Source organism: Acomys minous (genome assembly GCF_964271855.1).
Source record: "Acomys minous genome assembly, chromosome: 1".
Taxonomy (NCBI): Eukaryota; Metazoa; Chordata; class Mammalia; order Rodentia; family Muridae; genus Acomys; species Acomys minous.
This window is the reverse complement of record NC_140483.1, coordinates 2,453,677-2,481,360: the sequence shown is the minus strand read 5'-3', so window position 1 is coordinate 2,481,360 and position 27,684 is coordinate 2,453,677. Positions and strand designations below refer to the sequence as shown.

The following is a 27,684-nucleotide window of genomic DNA, read 5'->3' as shown; positions in this document are numbered from 1 at the left end:
AATGACTGCGTGATTTGTACGTTTATGTGACTCTAACTGAGTTAGGGTATGAGACCGTGATTTTTAAGTGTCACACTTGTGGTTTATTTCTCAGGAATACACAGTTCTGAAGAATAGTCTTGTGAGATAAGGTTTATTTACAGCATAGTGAAACAAAACAACAACAACAACAGAAAACAACTAGGAGCCCAGATTCACTTGGGATGAAAACCTAACTTGTGAGGTTCCAAAGCTCAAGTTTTTCATGGAGTTGTTTGCTTCGGATTTTTACTCCAGTGGATGCCGGCAGCTCCTCAGATCAGCAGGTCGCCCTTGCTTGCCAGGAACACTGCCAGTGCTGTAGCAATCACCAGGAGCAGCGCTGGGAGCCACTGGCCTCTCTGCCGCTGTGTGGAAGGATGTGGAGACAGGAGAGGGCTGGCCGTTAGTTGGAGAAATACGGGCAAGGAGAGTGCCCAGTAGAAACCCTGACACTGGGAGAAGGAAGGACATTTTTTTTTGCTTCCGTGCCTCCCACATTTTTAGTCACCTCCCTTGGATATGATAAAACCACTTTAATAGTGGCCTAGAGACTTAAATCCAATAGGGGACAGATATTTAAATGCTGATCTGAGTAATACTAAATCAAAAGGGTCCTCTTTAATGCCTGAGCCAACACAGTCTAAATATCCTCTTTCTGAAATGTTTTTTTTTTTGGGGGGGGCGTTGTATGCCAGTTGAGCAGACCTAATAAACAGACATCCTGAATCCCAAATTCTCCGCAACCATGGGAAGCTTTTGAGCACTGTGGTTGTGGATACCCAGTGTTTTGGATCTAGGTCTGGCTTCCAGAGTAGGGGTGCTCAATCTCATGTTTTCCAGACTCAAGAGATACATAAAAATTGGGTGGATCACAGACAGTGTTTCTTCCATGGATGCCATATTGTTAGCATAGTGTAAATCAAGTGCAACGGGAGAGGGTGTCGAGGTGTTTGTTTTGCTTTTTTGAGACAGGGTTTCTCTGTGTAGCCCTTGCTGCCCTGCATTCATTTTGTAGATCAGGCTGGCCTTCAACTCACAGAAATCCACCTGCCTCTGCCTCCCAAGTGCTGGGATTAAAGGTGTGCGCCACCACCCCGGGCAGGATGACCAGATACTGATGCTGACAGATACAGTTTATCTGTAACTACCCCACTGCCATGCAGGGCTGCAAGGAGGATGGTCCCTCTTACTCTGGGATGCGGCTCCTGGTGGTGGCTCAGCGCGTCCTGACAGTGTTGTAGCTCTCGCAGACAGGAGAGGTGCTTCTCACTGAGGGCGTCTGACTCTGAATGCAGCTCTCTGCACTGGGGAGAACACAGCAAGGTGTCACCAATTCTGTTTGGGACAGAACTCTGGAAGAGGACGGCGGCCCTGAGTACTGCACTCCTTCAGTTGTTTTCAGAGAACCATTCTTTCCCATTTGCTCAGGGATTTTAGTTAGTTTTCTTCCTATCACATTGCTTATCAGGAATATGTTTATTATAAGATTTGTTTTGCTGCATACATTACATTTTATCCCTGGAAATGCTTAAACATTTTTTACGTTATTTGTTGTTGTTGTTGCTGTTGTTAGTGGTGGTGGTGTGTGTGTGTACGTGTGTGTGAGTATTTGTGTGTATGTGTGCGTGTGACTGAGTGTGTGTGTGTGACTGAGTGTGTGTGTGTGTGTGTGTGTGTGTGACTGAGTGCGTGTGTGTGCATGCTAACATCACAGTGCGTGTGTGGGAGTCAGAAGACAGACAATTCTTGGAGTCACTTTCCTCTTCCACCATGTGGGTCGCAGGGTTGAGTTCAGGTCATTGGCTTGGCAGCAGGTGCCTTTAACTACTGAGCCAGTTCACTGGCCCCAGTACATGTGGATGCTTTCATGTGACGTGAAAGTGTTTTGCAAGCAGGCAAACTGAAAAGTAAGTTCTTACAGCACAAAAGACGTAGAAGTAGTTGGAGGACAAGCCTCTCTTCCTTGGCGTCTAGTTGTTTCCGCACACTTCCACGGGTATGTGAGTTTGGAAGTGTGCTCCTAGGAGAGGGTTTGCTATTTAAAACACGCGATGTAAAATAAAGCATTATGATACTTAGTATGTGTCAGAATATAAGAAATGAATGCGTTTACCAAGTGTTTTGGGTTCTGGTTGACTTCCTAGTAGGCTACCATGATTGGCTACCCAACAACTTTGGGTAGGGGTTGTTATAAACTAGGAAGGAGAAAGATTAAAAGTCAAAGATTACAAGGGTAAAGAAATTTACAGATGAAAAGGAACACCTGTGGCCATCCAGTCACAATTTAAGCCTGGAAGTTCCTGCTTCCACTTGTCTCCCAGAAGGTTTCCCTGCCCCACTCCACCAATCTCAGTGAGCCCTCACACCCTACGTGAGCACTCACACCCTAGGTGAGCCCTCACACCCTAGGTGAGCACTCACACCCTAGGTGAGGTGAGTCCTTACATATAGATGAGCCCTCACACCCTAGGTGAGCACTCACCCTCTAGGTGAGCACTCACACTCTAAGTGAGCCCTCACACCCTAGGTGAGCACTCACACCCTAGGTGAGCACTCACCCTCTAGGTGAGCACTCACACTCTAAGTGAGCCCTCACACCCTAGGTGAGCACTCACCCTCTAGGTGAGCACTCACACTCTAGGTGAGCACTCACACCCTAGGTGAGCCCTCACATACAGATGAGCTCTCATAATCTAGGTGAGCTTTCACTTACTGATGAGCCCTCACATGTGGAGGATCTGTCACAATATGGATGAGCACTCACAGTCTGAGGTCACCTCCTCACCTCCTTTTCCTTGGCCTGGAGCTGAGATGTCTCCTTTTGTAGCTGGCCTCTGGGCTCCTTGACTTTCTCCTTCCTTGCATTCTCTGGATTCACTTCATCAAGGGAGAGCTTTGGGTTCGACACAGGAAAAACCTGATCTAAAAAAGCATCCAGATTCTCAGTGGCAGCCAGGCCCTGCTACTGAGTGAGAGCCCTCAGGGAGGTGGTGGGTTTGCCCACGGCTCCACTGACTGCGTTAAAGAGTTCAGGTGTGCTGAGCGCAGTGGTGTACAGCTTTAATTTCAGCAATTGGGAGGCAGAGGCAGGTGGATCTCTGTGTGTTCCAGGACAAGCCAGGGCTACAAAGTGAGACCCTATATGGAAAACAAACAAAACAAAAACCAAAAGAGCTCTGGTGTACCTTGTGGCATTGACACACAGCTGGAGTTTGGACTCTGAGCAAGGTTGACATCTTATTTCTCTTTGAATTTGTCTGAATTTCTTGCATCTGATTTTTGTGTGTGTGAATATTTACTAATTGAAATGGTTTTCGTTATTGTCATATAGTATCTAGCTTCTCATGTAGGTTTGCTTACTGCTTCTGTATAACTCTGTGTGTCCCCTGCACCCCCATTTCAAAGTCCTGAAAATGGAAGACATTCTAGACTAGCTTCTTAATGGTTTAAACTGGATTCTGCCACCTTGTAGTCCTATTTTTGGTGAAAAGAGCATTGCGTTAGAGTCAAGTTCTGGGCTATTGTTTTAGTTCAGTCGTTAATTTATGTGACCAGAGGCCTTTATGTTCTTATTGATGTGACGAGGGCACACTCATTCCTACATGCACCCGTATTATACCCAGCAGTTGTGAGAATAAAGCAGCAGCCTATGTGTTGTGGAAAACTGAAGAGCCACTGGCGCCCCTGTGGCCAGCTCGGGCAGCAGCATGGCCAGGGCCAGCGTGAGAAGGCGCCTGTATTGTGCATGTTTTGGGCTGAGAAATTGGGTGTGATTTGCAGAGTCAACTGTGTAAAAACTGACATGAAATCCTGAGTTCAAAATCAGTTTATTGAAATGCTTAACAAAGACACATGTTTTCAGAGAAAGTGGAAACCCTTCCCCACAGTTTATACACCTCCCAGAGTAGATGGCTGACTAAAGTTCCGTACCTCCCCGGCTGCACAGACTCAGAAGGGGGAGGGACCCCACAAGGTCATGTAGTCCATTAGGCAGACAGAGAAAGAGCAACATTTAGTGGGAGTAAATTTGCTGACCTTTCTTTAAGAGTTTCTCCTGTTCCTGAAGTTGTAAGGATTGACTCTGGAGCAGACCTGTTGGGAGACAAGGGAACATGTCTGTAAAGACTCACTGCAGACATTGGCTGTGGCCTCAGTTGTTAGAGACTAGTTACCATCTGGTCGGATCTGCACATTGCTCCTCAGAACTTTTGTGTTGGAGTTCTACGCTCTGTAATGTGACTTTCCTTGGAGATGGAGTCTTTAAAAAGGTAACAGTGAAAATACGGCCATTAAGACAGGCCTGAGATCAGATAACGGTGTTCTTGTAAGAAAGGGACTGTTTGGACCCACATAAGCTCCAGGGAAAGTCCAGGGAAACAGACACTTAAGAGGGCGCCACTGCAAAGCTAAAGAGAGGCCTGGAACAGCCCTAACTCCAAAAGGCATTGAGCCTCACACAAAAGGCAGCTTGATTTTGGTCTGCAGCCTCTAGAACTGAAACAGCTTGTTTTTGTTGTTCAAGCAACCTAATCTGTACTTCCTTACAAACATGCCATCCTGTATCAGCGGCTGTCACGTCTCTGAGTCTCTGCTTACTTTACTTTAGGAGGGGCATGTTCCCAGATGTCCTATAAAACAATGACTCATTTCACCTTTGACCTGCTTCTTTTTCTTTATAGTGGTTATGGTGACTTGACACACATTGATTTTTTTATTTTTTCATGGAACTCCTACCCCTGCTCTTGCCTAGAGTGGAAGTTTCTTAAGAAACCATTACTTTTGCTTGTTGGTACACCTTGGTGCACATCTCTCGGATGCCTGATCCTGATGCAGGAGCTTGATGAATGCTTATTTTCTTAATCACCTCTAGTGAGAAAGATCTAACTGACTTGTTCATGTGTATTACATAGAATATGTAAGAGAAGAGCCTATTACATCTTTAAAAATGGACAATTCTGGGCCCTGGGGCACTGGTGAGCAAGAATTCTTGCTGTGCATATAGGGAGGACATGAGTTTAGGTTGTTGGCACCCATGTAAAAAGCTGAGCATTGCTACCTGTTCCTGTTACCCTAATGCTCTCAGTTCTGGGGGCAGAAAGAGGAAGATTACTGGGGCTTGCTGGCCCCCAGCTGGAAAACAGGTACAGGCCCTTTCTTTGTTTTTTGTTTGTTTGTTTTTGTTTTTCGAGACAAGGTTTCTCTGTGTAGCCTTGGCTGTCCTGAACTCACTTTGTAGACCAGGCTGGCCTCGAACTCTCAGCAGTCTGCCTGCCTCTGCCTCCTGAGTGCTGGGATTAAAGGCGTGCGCCACCATGCCTGGTAACATGCCCTTTCTTAAGGGACTAAGGCCGACAGTAATAGGGAAGATACTCAATGCCCTCCAGCTCCCTTGCCTCAAGTACATCTTGCACCAGCACCATACACCACACCCACCCACCCACACACACACACCCCTCCCTGCACGCCCCCCACACCATACATGCACACCACAAATAGACACACATGAACAGCAATTTTTGTAGAAATGTAAATGGTTGTCATTGGCAAGGAGAAAGAAGAAAGGAAACACAGAACAGATGCTGATATGTAACTTGGGAAAGAAAACACCATTAACTTGTGAAGAACTATGCTCTGGACCCTCCCCATCCTCCCTCCACCCCCCTCCCCCTCCATCCCCCTCCCCTACCCCCACCCTCCATCCCCCCTCCCCCTCCACTCCCTTTCCTCCTCCCCCTCCCTCCCCCCTCTTCCCCCACACCTTGCAGGACACAGGACACACTAGAGCCTGGGCCCTAGCCCCCCTTCAGATGCTGTCTGTGGGCAAGAGCACCAGAAACCACCTGTGCAGGTTTAACACGGAAAAGGAAACTCACTCTGCAGCTGTTGTACTCTGCCCTCCAGGGCCTGTTTCTCTTTCTCTGACTTCTTTAGTTGATCTGAAAGTGAAAGAATGCAAACCAGAAGAGAAGAACACCAGACGGTGGAAGTGGGAGGCATGGCCTGTCTTCTCTGTGGCCTGCCAGTGTCTTTCAGATCTGAAGAGAGAGGCCAGCACTCACACACGCGCATCACTGTCCTGCACGCACACGGGCGGGCGGCTCCTTTCCTTTCAGCCAACACAGGCACAGAAAGCTGGGAGGCCTTCATCCCGCCTTTGCCTTTCACATTAGGAATATGGCCTTTGCGTGGGACCAGCATGGGAGCCGCTGTGCTCCGGCCCACAGGGGCAGGGCTGGAGAGGACAGCATAGCGTCCTCCAGTGAAGCACCACTAGCGTTCATTCTGTTGATTGACACCTCCCTGTGCATCTCTCCAGGGGAAACGAAATCATAAGGCCAAGCACAAATGAAGACCAAAGCCTCTCACCGCAGCCTCCTTCCTCCGAGCCCACTCAGCCATGGCTCTCATGACACTCTGACCCCACGAAGAGAAGTACCTTGTAGGCCCTGGGTGTCAGAGCTCTGCTGCTCTCTGTCCCCTTGCAGGTGCTTGATTTTGGCCTGCAGCTCCCGGTGCTCACTTTCTAAATGTCGCAGGGCCTGGTTCATCTGTGAGTCTCTGCTGTCCGCTCCCTGCCAAGAGGAAGAGCAGCCGGTCAGTGTGGCAGATCTCCACACCAAGTCAGGAAGTTTCTATATGCTTCACTTTGCCTTTACTTTTAGCATGATCAGTAGTTGGGGGGGAGGGGCAGTTAAGGCTATTTTCACAAAGAATTAAGATTTTAAAACCCCAAAGCACTCTCTTAAGACTTGCCTTATACATGCTGGGAAGGAGAGCAGAGGCTGAGACATGGATGTATGTGCACAGTGAGGCTGTGCCTCTGAAAGTCTCACACCCTCTTCTATCAGGTATGTTTTTTCTGACCCCCTGTCGGGGGAAATTGTAAAGATCCACTCTTGATGCACATCCTAATGTTCCAAACTAAGTACATGAAATCGATATATTACTGAAAATTTTGGGGGAGCCTCACCTGGGGTGCTATATGTGACTGGGGAAATTGAGTCTCCTCTCTTAGTTCTTGGATTTAAGAACATATCAAGGAAACTTCTTGCAACAGATGGTGTCCAGTACAGAAACCACAGCCAATCATGATGCAGTCTCTATGAGCCAGTCTCAGTGGACACACCCACAACACACTTCACACCTAAGGCTCAGCCAATCGTGATGCAGTCTCTATGAGCCAGTCTCAATGGACACACCCACAACACACTTCACACCTAACGCTGAGCCAATCATGATGCAGTCTCTATGAGCCAGACTCAATGGCCACACCTACAGACACTCCACACCTAAGGCTCAGCCAATCACGATGCAGGCTCTATGAGTCAGTCTCAGTGGACACACCCACAACACACTTCACACCTAAGGCTCAGCCAATCATAATGCAGTCTCTATGAGCCAGACTCAATGGCCACACCTACAGCTCACTCCACACCTAAGGCTCAGGGAGCACCCTAGAAGAGGGATCAGAAAGACTGTCAGAGTCAGAGTCTCGGGGAGTTTGCTGTGAGACTGTGTCTTCTGGTAACATCAGAAACAACACCCATAAAGTGTCACCACCATGACTGCCCAAATGAGGATTGAGGATGACACCAGTGGACATGTCAGACTGGGTGGGGAGAGCTCATGAGGCCTAAACCCTATACAGAGAGCTACAGGCAATGGAGAAAGCTGGGAGCAGGAGCGGTGGCCCAGGGAAGAATGCAACAACCAGTGTCACATGGTCAGCCCTGAAGACATGCATACAAGTGACATGTGAACTCAGCAGGCTATAATTAGGAATAGATACACATATACGTAATTGGTGAAGAAAAGAGGCAATGAATTGGAAGGAGTGGGAGAGATATATGGGAGGGCTTGGAGGGAGGAAAAACGGGAAAATGTATTTAAAATCTTAACAAAAAAATTTAAGAAAGATTGCTTAAAAAAATTTAAAGAACAGATTCCGAAGAAAACTTTTTTTCTTAGCTAAAAAAGCACAAACACCCAAAACAATGACATTGGTGACAAAATGTCGTTACTGTACGTCTCAGCTGCCTGGAGGCCAAGGATGGAGGAGAGGAAGGAAGCCACGCCTTTCAGTTAGGGATGGAGGGTTGGTGGTTGGCAAGAAGCCATGTGGCAAAGGGGACACAGAGTGAGTGAGGAAGCCCAGAGTGTTCTGGGAACATTCCTAGGCTTTGGTAAGGATTAGAAAGGAAGCACATATACTAAAATTGGACCGATACAGAGAAGATTAGCATGGTCCCTGCGCAAGGATGAAGCGTTCCATGTTTAAAAAAAAAAAAAAAAAAGGAAGAAGATGAAAAGTTACACTTTTCTGAGAAATTCAGAAAAAGGGGCAGGCTTAACCCAGCAGCATGGCTATGGCTCCACCCACAGGCGACTGCACCAGGGTGTTATCTTATTAAAGGGATAATTGTTCTTCCTTCTTTGGCATGACTGACCTTCCTGGGGGTGGCTCGTTAGCCACAGGACTGACTGGCCGACGTGGATTAATTCTTATGTTTTGGGCAGCTTGGAATGTTAGGTCTCCATGCAGGCCAGAGAGAACACATGCAAAGTAAATGCAAAATGTATCAAGTGCGCATGTGCACTGAGACTGTGCTAACCCTTTGTGTGGGTGTCCATGCTTCATCCATGCAGCAATCCTGTGATATAGAGACCTTTATTTTGTTGACGAGGAAACAGGCTTATAGAGGTTAATTAGATTTTCTAAGGTGACAGATTGAGAGCGTAGGCACTTTTGAGTACGCCAAGAGTTTACGTTGACAGGATGTACTAGCCCCTGTAAATAAACTAGTAGCATTTATTCTGTGCAGAACGATGGGCAGTTGTGCACCGGGCGCCGTGTTGGGGTGGCGTTTGCATAGTGTGCAGTTAGGCCGAGGACTGTTCCAGCCCCGGCGTTTTTATGCGGTTAATGTCTTTCTAGTGGGGATGAGTCTGTGCGTATGAGCAGCACAGGCATTATTTCTAAGTACACGGCCATAACTCAGAGGCAGTGGGCGAAGACTTGGTAGCAGCTTGTTATATGTGTCCAGCCTTTGGGGCCCAGCCAGGACCCCTCTCCCCGCTGCGCCCTCCCTTCTCTCCCCCCCCCCCAGAGCCCCGTACCTGTAGTTTGGACTGAAGCACAAGCAGTTGGCTCTCCAGCTCCCTATGCTGGTCCCCTAGCGTCCTCCAGTCCTCCTTAAGAGCCTCGTACTGACTCTTCCACTCTTTACACTTCTGCTCTGCCAAAGCCAGGGACAGCTGGGAGAGACCAAGGGGGAGAGGGTTCCCGAGGAGCAGAAGCTTAGACAAAGGCAACCCATTGAGCAGGATGCACTGGAGGCGCGGGCTCCCTGAGTGGCAGCTGGCCCCTTGCTCTGGGGACCGCCCCCAGGATCCGAGCATCTCTACCTGCAAGTTCTGCAGCTTCCGCTCCGCACTCATCTTCTCCTCCAGCACTTTCTGCAGCGACTCCTTAGCCTTCTGCTCATAACTGCTTCTCTGGTCTTCCATCTCCAGCAGCACCTTCTTCATTCCCCAGGGCGAGCACTTCTGTAAACCAGTAGCAATTCAACAAGCGCACGTTGAGCGCCCGCTTCCCAATGTCGGGGATACACACATGAGGAGGATGTGGGGCTTTCCCTGGGGTGCTGGGCCTTTTCTTCAGGCATGCTGAGGAGTCGCCCAGGCTGTCTTGCCTGGTTAGCCTCTGATGGGCTCCAGCTCTGTTCCATCTCCACTGACTCCTCTGTCCCCAGCTCTGGCTGCTAAGCATTGGCATGCTTGCATTTGTGAGAATGCGGCCCATGCTTTTGGAATCTCCATTATTAACTGCCCCCCCCCAAGTCACCTGCTCTGCACTGTGGAGTCTCTCTTACTGCACTGGGGGCAATTTCCACACGGGGAGGGGGGGCACGGCGCTGGGAAATGCCCCAGGTGTCTAGGACCTGGTGTTCTAACGAGTACATTTTCGTTAAGTGTTTGCCTTGGTTTTAGGACCAAGGAAAATACTCGCCCCCCCAAATCAGATGAAATCGATTTGCAGATTCACTGAAGAGTTGACCACCCTTGTACCTCACCTTTTTGCCTTGTGACTTGGGAGAAGGCGTTTACCGTCAACCCAGGCAATGAAGACTAAGCAAAGCATCCTTAGGAGTCTTTTTTGTGTCATTTTGGGACTATGTGAAACTTTGTATCTGAAAGGATGCTCTGCTTTTTGGAATTTTCATTAAAAATCAAACCAAGAGTGACTGATGTGAAACATGGTGATGTCCTAGTTATTGGACTTAACAGTAGTAATCACAGGTCAGCTTCATTTCCAATAGAAAATTAATAGACTACTGTTGCGCCCTCCCGCCGCGACAGGAACGACGCAAACACCAGGATTCTTCTCAATCGCGCTTTATTGGGAGCACCCTTGAAGCTGAAGCGAAAGACCCCGAATGCCCATGAGCACGTTGTTTAAATACTGTCTGTACGTGGCGTGTCAAAGTCTCATTGGTTGCATTTGGATGCCTCATTAGCATGCCTCATTAGCATGTCCGAAGTTGAGAGGGCCGTGTTGGAATGCTTCATTTGCATACCCCTGTTCGGGAGGGGTGCATTGAGAGGGCTTATGTCTGCGCATGCGCGGGAACGTTAACGGTTGCCGCCATTATTGGGTGCGGCCGCGCCTTACAGACTGCCGGGGCATAGTGCTGTGTCTGTGACACCAGCTCTGGGGACACAGGTGAGAGGGTCACAAGTTCAAGGTAAGCCTAATAATGATATCTTTCTCAATCAACAAACAAATGAAAGATTCGCATTCTGACTTGCACACTGGTCACTTACAAGTCTGGTTGGCCTTTTTTAGCTAATAAGAGCCTAACACAGCAGCTCATATTGAAAATAAAAAACATGTAAACCAGGAAACCTATAGACCACAGAGACGGTTGGACCCTTCCTAATGCTGTGACCCTTTAACGCAGCTCCTCATGTTGTGGCGACCCCCAACCATAAAATAACTTCCATTGCTCCTTCATAACTGTAGTTTTGGAACTGTTATTCTAATTTTAATGTCAATATTTTTGGAGATAGAGGCTTGTCTAAGGGGCTGTGACCCACAGGTTAAGAACTGCTGCTATAGACAATAGAAACTGTGCTGAGATGTCAGGAAACCACTGATCCTCTAGCTCCAAATGAGAGAAGCCCATCCGTCCCCTACTTACTTACTTTTTCTTTAATATTTGTGCGTGCGTGTGTGTGCATGCATGTGCATGTGTGTGTGTGTGTGTGTGTGTGTGTGTGAGAGAGAGAGAGAGAGAGAGAGAGAGAGAGAGAGAGAGAGAGAGAGAGCGCATACATTACTTTCCATAGGGTGTGTGTAGAGGTCAGAGGACAGCTTGTGAGGGAGATGCTGATGTCTCTCCCTATGTGGATTCCAGGTTGCCAGGCTTGACGGCACTGAGCCATCTAGCTGGCTCCTGCTCTCTCGCTTTCTAACTTGATAGCTTTCCACTTGTCAAGGGAAGTGATTTTGGTTTGTGTGTGTGTGTATGTGTGTGTGTGTATTTGTTTTGTAACTTGAGATTGACCAAATCAAGAGTATTCAAGCTGAATACTAGCTAACACCATAGGAAAGGGGCCTGGAGAGGTGGCTCAGTGGTTAAGAGCACTGTCTGCTTTTCCAGAGGCCCTGAGTTCAATTCCCAGCAACCACATGGTGGCTCATAACCATCTATAATGACATCTGGTGCCCTCTTCTGGTGTCCATGCAGATACAACACTCATATAAATAAAATAATAATAAATAAATAAATAAATAAATAATCAATCTAAAAAAAATCACAGGAAAGCCAGGATTTACTTCCTTTCAGACTCTTGAGCTTTTTGCTTCCTCTAGGTTGCTAGTAAAAACAACAACAACAACAACAACAACAAAACCAAAACCAAAACAAAACAAAACAACCTTGTTCCTGAGATGAAGATAATTTTTGGATTTCCTATCATATCCTCTTCACCTGCCCTCCTATTGGGGTCTGTGGACACTGGCTGTGTGGTGTGGACCTTTACCAAGGGCCTCACCCTATAGTTCCCTTCCCAGGGTATAAAGGGATGCATGCTAGGACAAAGAAGGGACACTGAACATAGTGACATGGCAAATTAAGGACCTAAGTGACAACAGACAAGCACAGTGGGAAAGAGTGAGTGTGCAGCCTCCTCCCTTTGACAAGCACAGTGGGAAAATGAGTGTGCAGCCTCCTCCCTTTGGTAGCATTTCTACGAGGATGAAGAGTCAAACTTCTTTTTCTCTTCTTTCTTTCTTTCTTTCTTTCTTTCTTTCTTTCTTTCTTTCACAGAATTTTTCTATGTAATAGCCCTGGCTGTCCTGGAACTCACTCTGTAGACCAGGCTGGCCTCTAACTCAGAGATCCTCCTGCCTCTGCCTTCTGAGCACTGAGATTAAAGGTGCGCGCCACACACCGCCTGGCTAAGATTCAAACATTTTAATTTTATTGAAATTAATGTGCTAGAAGTGCTCTCCAGATGCTTACCTGCATGCAGGTGTAGAGCTGGTTTTCTAGGGACCTTAGTTTGCCCTTTAGTTTGTCTTCATTAAGCTGTCCCTAAAGTAAACAAGTAAACAGGATTAGTTAGTGAGCTAAGGCAAAAAAAAAAAAAAAAGGCAAAGAGGCTAGCTACCTCCCTCCAGCCCTGTCCAGCCAAAGCTTGGTGCTGCGTGGATGGTGGATGAATGCTTCAAGCACAGAGATGGATAAGGGGGAGTTGTCTTCTCCTTCCCGGCCAGGCTCAGGGCCATCCAGACTGGCCCTGCATCCTCTTTGTTCACTGACTTTCTCTAACAAATGGCCCAGGCAACAAAAGAGGCCATGGAGAGGGAGGTTCCTAAACTGTCCTGCCTCTCCTTTACCCCTCCCCCCAGGCACTGCTGCCTTCCTCGCCTCCTCCCATCCTGGCCCTGGCCCTTTCTCTATAAAGGGCAGCTGAAAGGCCTCTGCTCCTGGGAGGTCTGTATTTACTGCAGCTCCTTGTTACAGGCTGGACTGTGTCCACCTGTCAGGTCCGTGTGCTGCAGGGAGCTGCAGTAGTCTAGGATGGGGCCATACTTGGAGGTAGGCCTTCAATGAAGCTTCTGCAGTCAAGCAAATCCTAGTGTAGTTTGGTGGTGGTTTTCTAAAATGAGACCAGAACACGAGGATAAACTGAGGTAAGAGCCCCTGAACACAAGATGGACCGCGCAGCCCATGACATTGGAGGGGAGACTGACACTGGCGACACGTGATTTCAGTCCCCAGGATAGCGGCAGGCTCTGTCACCCCCTCACATCCATTGAGGGTTAGTTCCTAGAGCCCCTCAGAATGCTCTGCCCCTCATATATAAATGTGTACATTAACTAAGATTACCCACACCTTCCTGCATGTTTGAAGTCATCTGTGGCTCGCTCCATACCCTGGAAATACTGTATAAATGGCAACTATAATAATGTATTGACTTGGGACTAACTACAAGAAAGACAAGAAAAACAGGATCTTTTTTCTTTCAGTTATTCTTGATCCAGTATTGGCGAAATCTGAGGCTCTGGAGTCTGTGGGGGACTCAGTGTCTTTGTGTGTGTGTGTGTATGTGTATGTATGTATGTATGTGTATGTCTGTATGTGTGTATATGTATGTGTGTGTGTGAGTGTGTATGTGTGTGTATATGTATGTATGTGTGTGTGTGTGTGTGTGTGTGTGTGTGTGTGTGTCCTTCCCTGCCTGGCAGGACTCGAGCAAGAAATTCTTTTAAAAGTGAGAAATGGGCCTGAAGACATTAGGTGGAGTAGGAGTGGGCACAGGGAGGGGTGGGTGCGCTGGGAAAGTCCCGTAGGTATTTAAAAGCTGGGTCAATCCATGGTCCCCCTCCCCCACCCCCACTCCCAGGTCTTGTGGTGCCTCATGGTACTTTAAGGCAGAGAACAGTGGGCAGAGGTGCAATTCTGGTTTCAGTCTTTCAGCATTTCACCTCCTTTGTTGCCCCTCTACCTGGAGACAGTCCCTTTGCCAGCCTGGTGTATCTGTCGAAAGTAGAGCGGGTGCTATCAATGAGAGCGTAAGTGGCTCTCATGTTCCTTCTCTGACTTCTCCACCCAGGTCCTGTGGGACTCTTGGGGAACCTGTCTCTAGGCCTGGGCACTGTGGTTCCAAACAGTTCAACAGTCATGACAGTTCATGGCTATAAAGACTAGGAGCAAGAGAAGGCCTGCAGGGTGAGGTGTAGGGTGAGGTGTAGGGTGAGGTGGGCCTGCAGGGTGAGGTGAGGTGGGCTTGCAGGGTGAGGTGGGCCTCCCCTCCTAAGAGTCAGGGTACCCAGGAAAGGCAGGAAGTGGTATCACACAGCTCCTGTTTTGATCTTATTTGTTTAATTCTTCTGACTATAGGGACCAGGGGGAGCCCCCGCCCTCTCTGCTTCCTGTGTTACTCAGCTGGGCCTTGCAAAAGCAGAAACCTTTGCCAAAAACAATTTTTCAAAGTGCCTCCTACTATTAATGTTTTTCTCAGACGCATGTGGGAAAGAGCAGAGAGAAAGGGATTTGGCATTTGCAGTAACCACAGACTTGGGACACATGAAAGAGAAGGACAAAAGCTCGCGCTGTTCCCACCCAGGGGGAACTGGTAGAGCTGCCACATTCCCCAGAGCAGCCTGCTCATTGTCAGTCTGAGGCCTGAACTCCGCTGGCCCCACCCTGCCTCCCTTTATGCTGGTCTCCACTGAATATATGCACTTTCCTTGCCCAGACTCCACAGTGCAGAAGCCAGCCACATCCACCAAGTTTAAAGATTGCCTTGGAAGGGACACAGGCCCCAGACTGGACCCTTAAAATGTCCTCTGCGTAGCTTCCTTTTCTGTAGTATCAGTTTCATTCAGTATTTTCCTCCCCCAAGTGTTTATGTATTTCAGCCCAAAAGCAGATTATTTTTCCATTTATGTTTCAATACAAGACAATTCACAGTATCCCCTTTTGAGCAGGGACCGGGGCTGCCACCCAAGTCTAGGGCATGAACCAAATCTCCTGTCCACAGTTCTGCCTCTGCAGACTCCCTAGGGCAGCCAGGCAAGTTTCAGCCAAGTTGCTGCAAATGGAGCGTGCAGTTTCCTGCCCCCAAGTCTCCCCATGGTGACGCCAGTGTTAGAGTAACTGAAAGGCTCTACAGGCCTCACCCTAGGAGTCTGGAGCACGTCGGACAGGCCACCCCTGGTGGAGGAAGGCCGCGAGGAGGCCACACACACCTGGTACTGGTCCGAGGGCTTCTGATCCTGCTGGGGCTTGGTCCCCTGCCTCAGATCTAGTTAGTGCCAGAAACACCACACCTCACCATGGAAACCCTGTCCCACGGCTCATCTCTGCTCTAACAGAGCATGGGTCGTGAAACCGGTCCCCACTGTGGTGTCATCTCAAGATCTCAATTCCCCTTAAAGCCCCAGTGCCCCACTCTAGCCTCCTCTATTGGCAGAGCCACTTTTGCTCTAGTGGCCAGACCCAGCTGTCGGTCCTCAGCACCTCCTGGGAGTGTCTGGATGGCACTGACTCTGCAGCTCTAACGTAGATCTTCCTGTGAGCATCTCTGTCCGAGAAACTGGAGATTCACACATGGGACCAAGTGCAAAGGACTTGGTGCAAATCACCAGACGGGGCCACCATTAATCACCAGACGGGGCCATCATTAATCACCAAACGGGGCCACCATTTCACTGCTACTGAGGCTTTCTTGCTAGGGACAAAATGAAGAGTTTTGTTTTGGGAGAAACAAGGGTTCTCAGCTAACAACGATGAAGCTGGGAGCTTGGGGTGGGAGGAGAAAGAGAAGGCTGAGTGTGAGACCTGGGAAGATGGGAAGATGAGAGACAGGGCCTGAGCTCCTGGGCTGGAGCCTGAGGTAAAATAATACCCAGCCCCAAGTTTATCATGGAAATAGCTTAAGAAAGAGACATGGTCTCAACGTACAGCCCAGGCTGGCCCGGAGCGTGGAATCCTCAGGCCCGAGTGCTATGCTAACAGCTCTTACTGTCTCTGCCTCACTCCCACTAAACACAGCTGACTGGGGCGCCTCCAAGGGTGGTTCTGTAGGCCCCATGCCTCACTCAGAGCCAGAGCCAGGCCTTTGGTTAGAGAAGTTGTGAGAACAGACAAAATCAGTCCTTTCAATTCAGTTCTGTGGTGAGGAAACTCCTCCAAAGACAGGCAGGCAGGCAGAGAATAGGAGTCACCTCTGAGTCAAGTCAACTTCCAGCTCTTCCCTGCCTGTAACTGTGTTTCTCAGCCCCAGGGTGGCATGCAGGCTCACTGATCCTTGCTACAAAATTCCTGCCGTGGCACACATAAAAATACCTAAGCATGTGTGTTTGTGTGGCTTCCTTGAAAAAAAAAGGAGCCCATGCTTTAAACGTGAAGCAAACCTTCACAGAGAAGGTTCAAGTCTCCTCTTCTGAAAGTATGAGATGCCTTTTTGTGATGCTAGTCAGACAGGCTCCCTTCCTGCCACCACTCTGGGCTCTACCCAGTGCTTTGCCACGCCTAGGCCTGTAAACACTCTAACATCTTAAATGCTTTTCTGCTTTTCCTCCTCCTCAAGCTACTCCTGGTGAGCGCACACTCACCCTTTAAGACCCAACTGAAACTGTCTCTCTCCACGGAGGGGGCCTGCCTCACTGCATCAGGCAGCCGCTCGCTTTTCTGTGTCAGGCTGCAGCCATGCCTCACTGGAGGTGTCTGCTGTGGCTCTCCCTTGCTACATTGTATTGTTCCTGAGGCCTCAGCATGGAGTTGGAAGTTACTAAGTATCTGCTGAGGGAATGAGAGAGATGATCTCACTTCAGCTCAGTACCGGAAACCACCTCACACATGCACAGCTGAGGACTCAGGCTCCTGCTCTGCCCGTGTAAAAGACTTGGCGAACAGAGGAAGCCTGAACAGAGAGATTCCTGAATCCAGGTTCAGTGACTGATGTAAGGAGAAGTGCTTTGGCTTGCAGGGTGGGAGTGGCGGTCTTCTGCATCACTGCAAGCTTCTCAGAGTGTTCTGTACCCTCCTGCTTCCCTTCTAAGTATAAACCTTCCTAGGGCCTGGAGGCCTGTGGGGCTGGTGCTGTGGCTCAACACACCTGCCGCCTGAGGCTCTGGTGCCATGGCTCTGCTTGTCCGCTGATGGACTCCTGAGGGTCTGGAGACTCTCTCAAGGGACCTACAAGGTCCTTCCTGAGCCAGTGCTCGCCTGTGTGACACTGAACGCTTTTAAATACTTAACTAAAGAGTGAATCACAAGAGGTTGACTTTAGACGCAAATAGGGTTTAGCTGATTCTTGTTCACTCAGATGTTTAAATGCGCTGTCTCCACTTTTCCTTTTTAAGCAAAGCTTTTCATTAAAGTGCATAAGTTAGCATGTGATATTGTTATTTCAAAGTTATTACTTTAAAATTTCTGTTCTATTTTTTTTAAACAAAGTTCTAATGAGGCACACACTTGAAGTTCTTTGGTTTTTTAGTTAAAAATTAGTATAAATGGAGCTGGAGAGATGGCTCAGTTAAGAGCACTGTATGCTCTTCCAAAGGAGCTAGGTTCAATTCCCAGCACCCACATGGCAGCTCACAACTGTCTGTAACTCCAGTTGCAAGGGATCTGACACCTTCACACTAATGCACATAAGATAAACAAATATTTTAAAAATTAGTATAAGGAATCCCAACATAAAGACTTAGTCATTGTACCAAAGCAGGCATGGTATGGTTCTTGTCTGTCTGTTCTCCTGTCTGAAGCCCTGTCCCTGAGTCCGCATTTGTCTGGCAACTGCTGCATAGCTCTCCATGTGCCTCCTGCTCCTTTCCTTCCCTGCAGCCTGTCCCTGTCTTCTCCTGTAGTCTGCTCCACCCTGGAAGCATTTCATTTATTTCCCATTTCTCTGTATTATTTTGGCATGTGTCATGTTTTCAAAACTATGAACTCTCTGAAAAACAGGAGCCTGAGCCAGGTATGGCACCACATGATTTTAATGCCAGCTCTTGGAAGGCAGAGGCAAGTGCATCTCTGGGGGTTCAAGCCAGCCTGGTCTGCATAGTGGCTTCTAGGCCATCCAAGGCTACATAGTGAGACCCTGGCTTTTTTGTTTTTTGTTTTTTAAATCATGTTTCTACCTAAATAACAAATTCCCAGTGCTTGTTTGCAGGAACATGGTCTTTGGTTATCTAGAGAATAGACAGACCAGTATTAGAGGCTTTGCTAAGTAGCTACGCGCCAATGGGCAGGGCTCTGACCACCATGGCAAACAGAAAATCAGATTAGACCACCCACAGAGTCTTCTCTACCCAGCCACGCATTTCTGGGCTGAGCACTGTTGCAGGCTGGCTTGTGCGGATCTTGGTTGATTCCGTGATGGTTGAGTTTGGTTGTCTGCTTGATGGCATTTAGAATCACTCTGAAGACAGATCCCTGGGTGTGTCTGTGAGGGAGCTTCTAGACTGCAGAAGTGGGCAGACCCACCCAGAATAGGGGCAGCGCCCTCCCAGACCCCACGGTCTGGGGTTCCCAATGGAAACAAAACCAAACGGGCAGCCGCTGAACAGCAGCGTCTCTCTCTCTCTCTCTCTCTCTCTCTCTCTCTCTCTCTCTCTCTCCTTCTTGTCTGTGGATGCAGCGTGATCTCACAATCCTGTTGCCATGACCTCCTCCCCACTGCAGTGGACTGAACTCTAGAACTATAAACCAAAAGGCCTTTTTTTGAAAATTGCTTTTTTCGGGTGCATCAATAGCAAAAGTGACGAACACAGACTCCTATGCGAAGGCCCTTGACTTTGACGATGCTCACCAACAACAGTGCACAGAACTTACTTCCTTCTTTTCCCACAGGCTTAAAGCAGGTCTCTGTCCCATTTTGGCTCTGGGTCTGAGTACCCCCAGCCTCGCCTCTTCCCAGGGAGCCAGCCTTGCCAGACAGCATGCTAAGAGAATGAGACGGACGCGCAGAAGCCTGTGTACTTTGTCTGAAGATTTTGCTCTTACCTTCCAGGAGCTGTCAGAGGCCCTGGTCAGGGCCGGCAGCAGATCCTGGAGAACCACCATTTTCTGTTTTAGGATCAGCTCCCTTTGGAGGGCTTCCTGGAAGGAGAAATGCGGAAGGAAAGGTCACCCTGGAGGGAGAGCGGGTGGAGAGCTGTGTGTGGGTGCGTGCGGAGTGTCTGCCTCGGTGTGCGGGGGTGTGCGGAGTGTCTGCCTCGGTGTGCAGGGGCGTGAGGAGTGTCTGCCTCGGTGTGCGGGGGTGTGCGGAGTGTCTGCCTCCGCGTGCGGGTGCGTGAGGAGTGTCTGCCTCGGTGTGCGGGGGTGTGCGGAGTGTCTGCCTCCGTGTGCGGGTGTGTGCGGAGTGTCTGCCTCCGTGTGCGGGTGTGTGAGGAGTGTCTGCCTCCGTGTGCAGGTGTGTGCGCGGAGTGTCTGCCTCCGTGTGCGGGTGCGTGAGGAGTGTCTGCCTAAGTGTGCGGGTGCGTGAGGAGTGACTGCCTCGGTGTGCGGGTGCGTGAGGAGTGTCTGCCTCCGTGTGCGGGTGTGTGCGGGTGTGTGCAGAGTGTCTGCCTCGGTGTGCGGGTGCGTGAGGAGTGTCTGCCTCGGTGTGCGGGGGTGTGAGGAGTGTCTGCCTCGGTGTGCGGGTGCCTGAGGAGTGTCTGCCTAAGTGTGCAGGTGTGTGCGGAGGGTCTGCTTCGGTACTTACTTTGAGGTACTCAGATAGTTGAATGATGTCCTAGAGGGAGAGAGAGAGAGAGAGGAGATTCAGGAGGACCTCTGCACATAGCCAGAGCCCTGGCTGGCTTACAAGCTGTGGATCTGGCAGGGCCCTCCTAGGCCCCACATCTATGCTCAGGAGCGTCTGGCCACCCCAGAGGAATGTGTCCCTCCACCCTGGCCTGAGTTCATCTTGGAATCCCAGACTGGTAGCGCTGAGGTGCTGTCTGACCCACACCCTTTCCAGTGAGGGCGCTCTTACCTTGTCTAGGACGGCAACTCCACTGCTAGGAAGAGAGAGAAAACATGACAGTGGGCCAAAGAGTGGAGCCTGTGAGCAGGCAGGGTGCCAGCTGTATCTGGCATCCCTGCTGAAGAGCAGCAGGGTGGGGAAGGGCCTCCTCCTCCTCCTCCTCAGCTGTGGTGGGCAGGATTCTTGGTGTGCCCAGCAGAGGTGTTCCCAGTAAACACGTGGGGAGAGGAATGGGGGAGCTGTGAAGTTCTGGGGTGGGGAACTCGGAAGGGACTCACTTGGTTTGCTGGCTGGCGTCATTCTTCATTGTTGGCCTTGACTCTTCTGCCTTTGTCTGGGTACCTGAGGAGGCAGATGGGGTGATTCATCATCCAGGGAAGGAGGGAGGGTGAGGAGAGAAACGGGAGAGCAGGACTGCCATTGTGGGTCAGGGCTGTGTTCTCACCCCGGTGCTGTGTGTGTGGCTTCTTGGTGGCAGAGTCCTGTGGTTGGAGGGCTCTCCCATGTGAGGAGTGAGGGCCATCCAAATGCCCCTGGATGCTTGAGGAGGAATGCCATTGGGTTGATAAAACCTCAGAGCTCGTCCCTGTTACCTGGAAAGCAAACGAAGGATGCTAAATGCCACTCTGAAGGGCTTCTTAAGTTTTTCCAGACAGCTGCAGAAGGAAGGTTGGGGTGTAGCTCAGGGCTAGCAGACTTGCTGGGCAGGTATAAGGCCCCCAGTTTCACCTTCAGCACTGGAGAAAACAAACCAAAGTAAAACGGAGCAAAGGAAGTGGTGATGACACTGTGTGGACAGCGTGCTTTCCCTGAAATTCACGTGTTGAGATTCTAATGTTTTTGTTTTGTTTTGTTTTGTTTTTCGAGACAAGGTCTCTTTGTGTTAGCCTTGACTGTCCTGGACTCACTTTGTAGACCAAGCTGGCCTCGAACTCACAGCGATCTGCCTGCCTCTGCCTCCCAGGTGCTGGGATTACACCACGCCCAGCTGAGATTCTAATGGTGTGTTGGGTGATGGAGCCTTAGCAAAATGCTTAATGTCTGAGCACGGGGTCCTCGTGAATGCTATGAGTGCCCTACCAGAAGAGCTCTGCCAGAGTCTGCCTCTCTGCCTGCCTCTGCCGTGGGTGGACACAGTGACCATCTGCACACAGGGGGAGTGTCCTTATCAGACCTCAGATGCACTGGAGCCTTGGGCTTGGACTTGAGCTACAGAATGAGAAACGATAAGACGCACATTTTCTGCTGTGTGAGCTACTCTGGGTACAGTAATCTGTCACAGCAGTCTCTGATGTTCCCACCTAGAAAACCAACGCGCCCAAGGCCATCTCTGCACTGGCTCTTTCTTGGCCTGGACAGAGAGAGCGCCCCTCCTTGCCGGACCAGGAGACCCCCTCACTCTCAGCCACTCTACCATGTGCTGACGTAGAGAGAAGTGGCCAGAGAGTGAGTAGCAGAGGTCACATCTGGCCCCGCCTCGGCCTCTGGTGACAGTCTGTCAGGGAAGGCCTGTGGGGAATGGGTGGTGCTGGTCACAACTTAGTCTGCACTTTTTATCTTTTCTTTTGCTGAATAAAAAAGTCTGTGCTGGTAACACAGCACTAAAAGGCCAAGGAATGCTGGTGGGATCCCAGCATGGGCTGACTGGACAACAGGGGCACTTTGTGTTCTCTCTCCACAGCTCCGCCCCCTCACCCAGGCCATACTGAGGCCTCGCCACCCTGTAAGCAGCAGTTGGTTCCTTTACAGTTATGTTCCAGGATGGTTGTCCTGTGGCAGCCTCACGAAGTGGTCAGGGAGACAGTGCAGGAAGTGAAGTGCTTGCTTTGTAAGCATGGACTCAGAATCCATGTTTTTTGTTTTTTGTTTTTTGGTTTTTTTTTTTTTTAAAGCCAGGCTGGTAGTGAATGCTTATAATTCCATCACTGAGGAGGCAGAGCAAGGTGTCTGGATCCCAGGGGTGTCCTGAACATCTAGCATAGCTTGCTGGGTGAGCTCCAGGCTACTGAGAGACCCAGCACCAACAAACAATGATACCTGAAGTGACCTGCATGTGCCCCTGCATACACACCTCCCGACACACACGAGCATGCACGCACACACATGCGTGCACACACGTACACGTGCGTGCACACACTCTATGAAGTCCCCACTCTGGGTATGTATGACACTGCCCGCTGCTACATGGACCCATTCCTTTCCTCAGTGTGCTGACTGATCGAGGCTAACACTGTGAGCTGCCGTGAACACCTCTCCTCCTAGGCCATGCTAATGGGCTTTTCTGTGCATCATGCAATGTTAACCATGCAGGCCCATGAGAGCAGAGGTGGCCCGAGTTACCAGGGAGGCTTCCTGACCAGAGGAGGCCTCAGCCGAGCGAAGTCATTAGAACTGAGTGTCACAAGAGGAAGAGAACAGTGGGTGTGACAGCTTGCTGCAGAGTAAGTGCGCTCTCTCTCTCTCTCTCTCTCTCTCTCTCTCTCTCTCTCTCTCTCTCTGTGTGTGTGTGTGTGTGTGTGTGTGTGTGTGTGTGTTGGATGCTCAGACATGAAGAACACTGGCCTGTGTTCCTGGCATATTGAAAGTGTTTAGTGAGTCTCTGGTGAATGGCAGTGGAATGGATGTCATGAGACAAGAGTAGAAGACATTATAGAGCCGGGCATGTGGCTAAGTGGCAGAACACTGGCTGGCATTGAGAGAAGAAGGAGAAGGCTACATGGCAGACTCTGCAAATTATTCCAGCAATCAGGAAGGAAAATGATGATGAATTTGAAGCTATCTTGGATTACATAGCAAGACCCTATCTCAGAAAAAAATTTATCTTATACTAGTTATTGGCTCTAAATTGTATGATTATTTCCTTTCTCCCAATAGGCCCATGTAGGACGCTCCACTCTTCAAAAGACGTTAAATAAGGACACCACAAAATCCCTGAAAGAGCAATGGTTGATGGGCAACGGAAAGTTGATTGCATGCTGAGGAAGGGACTTACAGAAGCTGCTTGTTAGAGACGTTCAGCCCCTGTGCCTCTCAGACCCTCCACTCCTGGGCCTGGGTGTATCTCACCTGCTGTCCGGGGAAAGAGGTCTCGTGGGCACCAGGCAACGACTCTTGGAGGACCACCACTTGGCCCGCCCCTCCATTTGTCTGGCTGGAGGGCTCTTGCTCCCTGGCCTGGCCTTTCTTCCCGTCTTCCAGGTTTCTCCTTCTGAGGAATTGGAGCTGCCGAGCTCTCTGAAGCTGTTCCCTGTGCTGGGTCCTCAGCACCTTCCCTGGCTGGCGGCAAGTGGTCTCGTTGCGACGGCGGCGGCGGCTTTCCCTGGTCTCCTGACGTCGCTCACACTTGGCCTCGTAGCTCTCGGCCCACCGAGCCAAGCCAGGGAAGGACCTGGGGTCTGAGCTGATCATGGTGACCTCCTGAGCACCTGTTGTGCTTGGCTTCCAGTTCCTCCAACAGCTGCTCGGATCTGCCAGATGCCAAGAGGGAGGAGTCAGAAGAGGGACTGAAAACTGTTGGTCTGTCTCCTCGCGTCTGGGTAGAAATGGCAGGGCTCCCATCCACGTGCGTTGAGAACTGAGCGTCAGGACTGCTGGGCTCAATCCTGCATGGACTGACGCAGTCAGGCAAGGCCAGGCTTCTGCTTTTCCCTAGCCCTGTCTAAAGTGGGCAGCTCTCTCTGGAGCCCCTTCTTCCTTGACTAGATACCTCTAAGTGAGGGACTAGGAGGAACAAATGATAGTAGTCACAGTGAGCCATTTGGGTGGCTTGTAGAACTGTGGTCACCCTAGCCTGCTTTATCTCCTAGTCTAGAAGGAAAGATGTCACTGTTACTGCTCTCTTGACCACACTGTCCCTAAAATAGCTAAGTGGTACTCCTTGAGACCTAGAGGGATAGCCACACCCCTCAGTAAGTAACCAGGTCTGTGGCTTGAGCTTCCTGTTCTATTCCTAGCTTTCAGCAGCCATCTTGTGGCTCTGGACTGGCATGGCTTAGGTAGACCTGCCCTAATTCCTCCGTTAGCACGTCCAGACCTTCCTCTTTGTCATCCTCTGTGTATCTAGGGCTAGGCTCTGGCTCTCAGCTGCTGATCATTTCAGCCTATTAGCTGAGAACCTTCAAAATGCTCAGTGTTGGTCCATTTCAGAGAATCTGGCCCAGTGACTCCGAGAGGAGGGCTCTGCCCTCTTAGGATCTCCTCCCTGCAAGGCTTAGTCTGGTCCCAGCGCTGCTATCTACATTAGCAAGCCTGTGGAGTACTCTCTAAGAAACAAGACAAACTTCAACAGAAAGTCCCCAAGGAACAGTCTTCAGGACAGGCCACCCTTGATGGCCCTGTAGGTGGCCTCACCTCCCATCCATAGTGTGCCCAGACCCTTGTCCTCACCCACCTGCTGTGGACTTGGACTTTGGCCTCTGGCAGCCTGGCATAGTCAGGCTGTACTCAGATGACTACACTCTAGCATCAGAAATTGTACCCTGCCTCCTGTGCCCTCCGGAGTCAGACTGGGGTGATGGAGGAAGCTGCCGCCTCCTCTCTCTGACCTGCTTGTCCTGCTGCCCAGGAATTCTGTCCCTGGGTAATGAGAGGAAGTAGCCCAGCCTCCCCCAGCAGCAGGCACTGGCTGGCTCTGAGCTCTCAGGCTTGTTCGTAGGCTGCATGGACTGCAGGCAGAGGCCCCTGGGCTTCTGTTGGGACTTCGATGCCCATCCTGGCACAAGATAGAGCTCTGTGCCCGGCTCCTGCTCTGTCTCTGGTTACAGCACTCATTCACGAGCGGACAGTCTCGGCCTGTAAGACTCTGACTCTAGAGGGCTGGAGGGACACCCTCCACCTTGGGCAGAGCTTCCTCTAGCACCGCGGAGTGGTTTTGCCCACTTCAAGTCTCCGAACGCCTTCCCTTAGGCTTTACTTCCCACTCTCTGCGGGGCTCCCTAGACTTCCCACATGTCACTCTGGTTATTTAATTATATAGAGAAAGAGCCAAAAGGCCTACTCATATTCTGTGGTGAGTGAGTGCATAGAGACCACCTGGGGTCACACACACACACACACACACACACACACACGGGCACCTCCAAGCCACAGCACCTGGATGTTCTGTCTTCACTGGGGGAGGGGACCACTTGCCATGCTGTCACTCACTTCCAGGCTGCCACTGTCCACCAGACAGGGGAGAAGCTGTTAAGCATGGCTAAGCCTCAGCGTCCTCATTTATGAAACAGGACTAAACCTTCCCGTGAAGGACTGTGAGTATTAAGTGACAACGTCCACACCATATACCTAGCACATGGCATATGACAAATGACAGCTTCTAAAAATAACAGATATAAAATATCATACTTATTGTTGCTGGTGCTGGATACTGCAGACTTGGTGCTGTGGATCAAATGCCCGAGGCAAAGCCAGACTCCAGCGCCGAGGATGCTCAGTTTTGCCCTAATATCCCTCTCAGTTCCAAATAGGACTTGTAGTCCATCTTGGAACAATTCTACTGCTCTCCTTCCTGTGGCTTCTGAGTTTGGGTTCCAAGGACTCAAACACCTCTCTGGGGTCTGGATGGACTCATCAACTCAGTTAGGTCAGACAGGAAGCAAAGAACAGGCAGGCGAAGAGTGTGAGGTCTTAGGTTCCTCCCTGCTGGGCCCTGTGCTAGAGGTAGCTCCGTGGGTGGAGGGTCCTCCTGCCTTCCAGATGGAGAGAAAAAAGGTCTGAGTGGTTGAGGGCAGGCCTGTGGTGATCTTTCTTCCTGCTCTTCATCTATGCCTGAGTCCACTGAACATGGTTGTCTTACTCTCTGCATCACTAGCACTTAGCACTAAGAAGGCATGGCTGCCCCACAGAGAGGAGTGTCTGCAGCCCCAGCCACCAGCCCCTGATATGACGCCTGTATAGAACCGCGCAGCCTTCCAAGACGGTGTGGTCATAGCTGAAACACGAGAAGGCTGGTGGAAGGCCTGATCGACAAGGACACGCTGCAGGAAAAAGGAACTGGTCTTTTAGTTCAGAGAAAGGTCACAAGGCCACTGCCCAGGCTTTCGGTAGACTCTGAGGTGGCCCTTGGCGACATGAGAGGGCCCAGTGAGAGCTTGGAGGAAGCGGTAGGACTGGCTAGGGGAGGCTCTCCTCCTTGCACAAGAGGACAGCAGGGCGTTGCTTCTCAACTACAGGCTTGCGGCCGCCTTTCCAAAGCTTTGCTCCTATCTCCTGGCTGTGTATGCAGAAGTGTCCTGCACAGGCCTGGCCTTCTTAGTCCAGAGTCCTCAGCTGAAGGAGAAGGGCCTGCTCCCCGCATCCCTGCTTTGGAGGGGTCTGGGAAAAGTCATCTCATACGTGTCAAGGATGCTGAGCATGCATGCCAACACCAAGACATGCGGCTCGCACCTAGTCTAAGCTAACGGATGGAGCGGAGCTGGGAGCTGTATCCTGTGGCTGATGGTTGCCCAAGGAATGTGACACAGGATGCCTTTTTGGTCAAACAAACCCCAGCGTGTAAATTCTACCACCGGCTGCCGGGCAGGAAGCTAGCATGGCAGAGAACATTGCGCCCCACCCCACAGTCTACAGACCCAAACCTGGATCCCAAAGCATCTTCCTGCACAGTTACCTCAGATCCTCCCAGGTTCTGTCTCGGGTGTCTCAGGAGGGCCTTCAGCCCTGGTGCCTGTGGTCTCAGCTGGCTGGAGGAGCTGTCAACCCGAGGTTCTGAGCCCCCTCACCATTTTCCTCTAGAACTGATGTTCTTTTCGCACAGCAGCTTGTTGAAACAGGAAACACAAGCCACAATGCTCGCAAACCTCAGTTCCTCTCCTTGCTCTTAACAACTCGAGAGGCCCCTGCGCCCCTGGGGCCTCCAGTGCTGTAGAGGGACTCCACCCAGCCACCCACTCTCCCACTACCTGATTGGTCTGTGCTCCCCAGCAGTTTCAAGTCAACATCCAGGGCCAGGGCTTGGTGCTATAGCTCAGTAGGCACAGCGCTCACCTGCCCAGCATGCATGAAGCCCTGGAGTCCACCCCCAGCACTAAAAGCCGGACTTGGTAGTGCATGCCTGAAACCTCAACACTGGGGAAGTAGAGGCCAGAGAACCAGGAGTTCAAGGCCATCCTCAGCTACATATTGAGTTCAAGGCCAACCTGGACTACATGGAACTCTGTTTCAAAAAAACCTATTTTTGCTTTGTTTTGCTTCTAGAATTGCACAAGGATGATCTCTAGACCAGATCTAAACTTGCCAGGTCTGTGGTAAAACCTAGGAGGGATGTTCCTCATGCCATCTAGCTATGCACATGGAGTCTGTCTTTCCTCTGGGCACCTCTTTCCAAAGTTGGCATTGTGTAAAGTTTCCTGTGATCTGAAGGGTCTGTGTGTTTTGTGGAGTTCTGGATCCATTAGTATATTCAGTATTCATTTCTTTATTATGTAGTGTGTAGGGGTGAGGTGTGGGCGTCTGGAGGGCAGTGTGTAGGGGTGAGGTGTGGGCGTCTGGAGGGCAGTGTGTAGGGGTGAGGTGTGGGTGTCTGGAGGGCAGTGTGTAGGGGTGAGGTGTGGGTGTCTGGAGGGCAGTGTGTAGGGGTGAGGTGTGGGTGTCTGGAGGGCAGTGTGTAGAGGTGAAGTGTGGGTATCTGGAGGGCAGTGTGTAGGGGTGAGGTGTGGGTGTCTGGAGGGCAGTGTG

The 27,684-nt window shown here is 50.3% G+C and overlaps 2 protein-coding genes across 7 annotated transcripts in view; one reads left to right on the top strand and one right to left on the bottom strand.

Annotated features, from left to right (window-relative positions):
- Positions 1-27,684, top strand: part of LOC311602637 (UPF0739 protein C1orf74 homolog) — a 121,103-nt gene that overhangs the window by 1,853 nt on the left and 91,566 nt on the right. The window contains exon 2 of one of the 2 annotated variants that reach the window (XM_084790976.1): positions 22,885-23,063. The exons of the other annotated variant lie outside the window; for it this stretch is intronic. The gene's annotated coding sequence lies outside the window, so the exon portion shown is untranslated. Of the gene's footprint in view, positions 1-22,884; positions 23,064-27,684 lie in introns of those variants that run through there. 2 annotated transcript variants of the gene reach the window in all.
- TRAF3IP3 (TRAF3 interacting protein 3) lies at positions 118-27,593 on the bottom strand. 5 transcript variants are annotated; one of them, XM_084790881.1, is made up of 16 exons: positions 24,401-25,331; positions 23,077-23,477; positions 20,456-20,603; positions 20,289-20,352; positions 20,020-20,044; positions 19,747-19,776; positions 19,047-19,142; positions 12,549-12,620; positions 9,427-9,567; positions 9,139-9,276; positions 6,458-6,593; positions 5,895-5,957; positions 4,057-4,113; positions 2,807-2,943; positions 1,212-1,325; positions 118-386 (listed from the first exon to the last, which is right to left on the bottom strand). In XM_084790881.1, exons 1-16 carry the CDS (start codon positions 24,438-24,440, stop codon positions 294-296), a joined length of 1,755 nt encoding a protein of 584 aa, XP_084647007.1. In that variant the 5' UTR covers positions 24,441-25,331; the 3' UTR covers positions 118-293. The 5 variants fall into 5 exon arrangements, with proteins under 5 accessions (XP_084647007.1, XP_084647008.1, XP_084647009.1 ...); XM_084790882.1 differs by lacking the exon at positions 24,401-25,331 and adding an exon at positions 26,618-27,593 and having other exon boundaries at positions 118-1,325; XM_084790883.1 differs by lacking the exon at positions 24,401-25,331 and adding an exon at positions 25,354-26,596 and having other exon boundaries at positions 118-1,325.

Coding starts and splice junctions, on each gene's coding strand:
- TRAF3IP3 (XM_084790879.1), bottom strand. CDS start 24,440: ATGCCAGGCTGCCAGAGGCCAAAGTCCAAGTCCACAGCAG. Junction 12,621..19,046: donor CCTCTGACAGCTCCTGGAAG/GTAAGAGCAAAA, acceptor TGTTTACTTTAG/GGACAGCTTAATGAAGACAA. Junction 9,568..12,548: donor AGCTCTACACCTGCATGCAG/GTAAGCATCTGG, acceptor ACTGGTTTACAG/AAGTGCTCGCCCTGGGGAAT.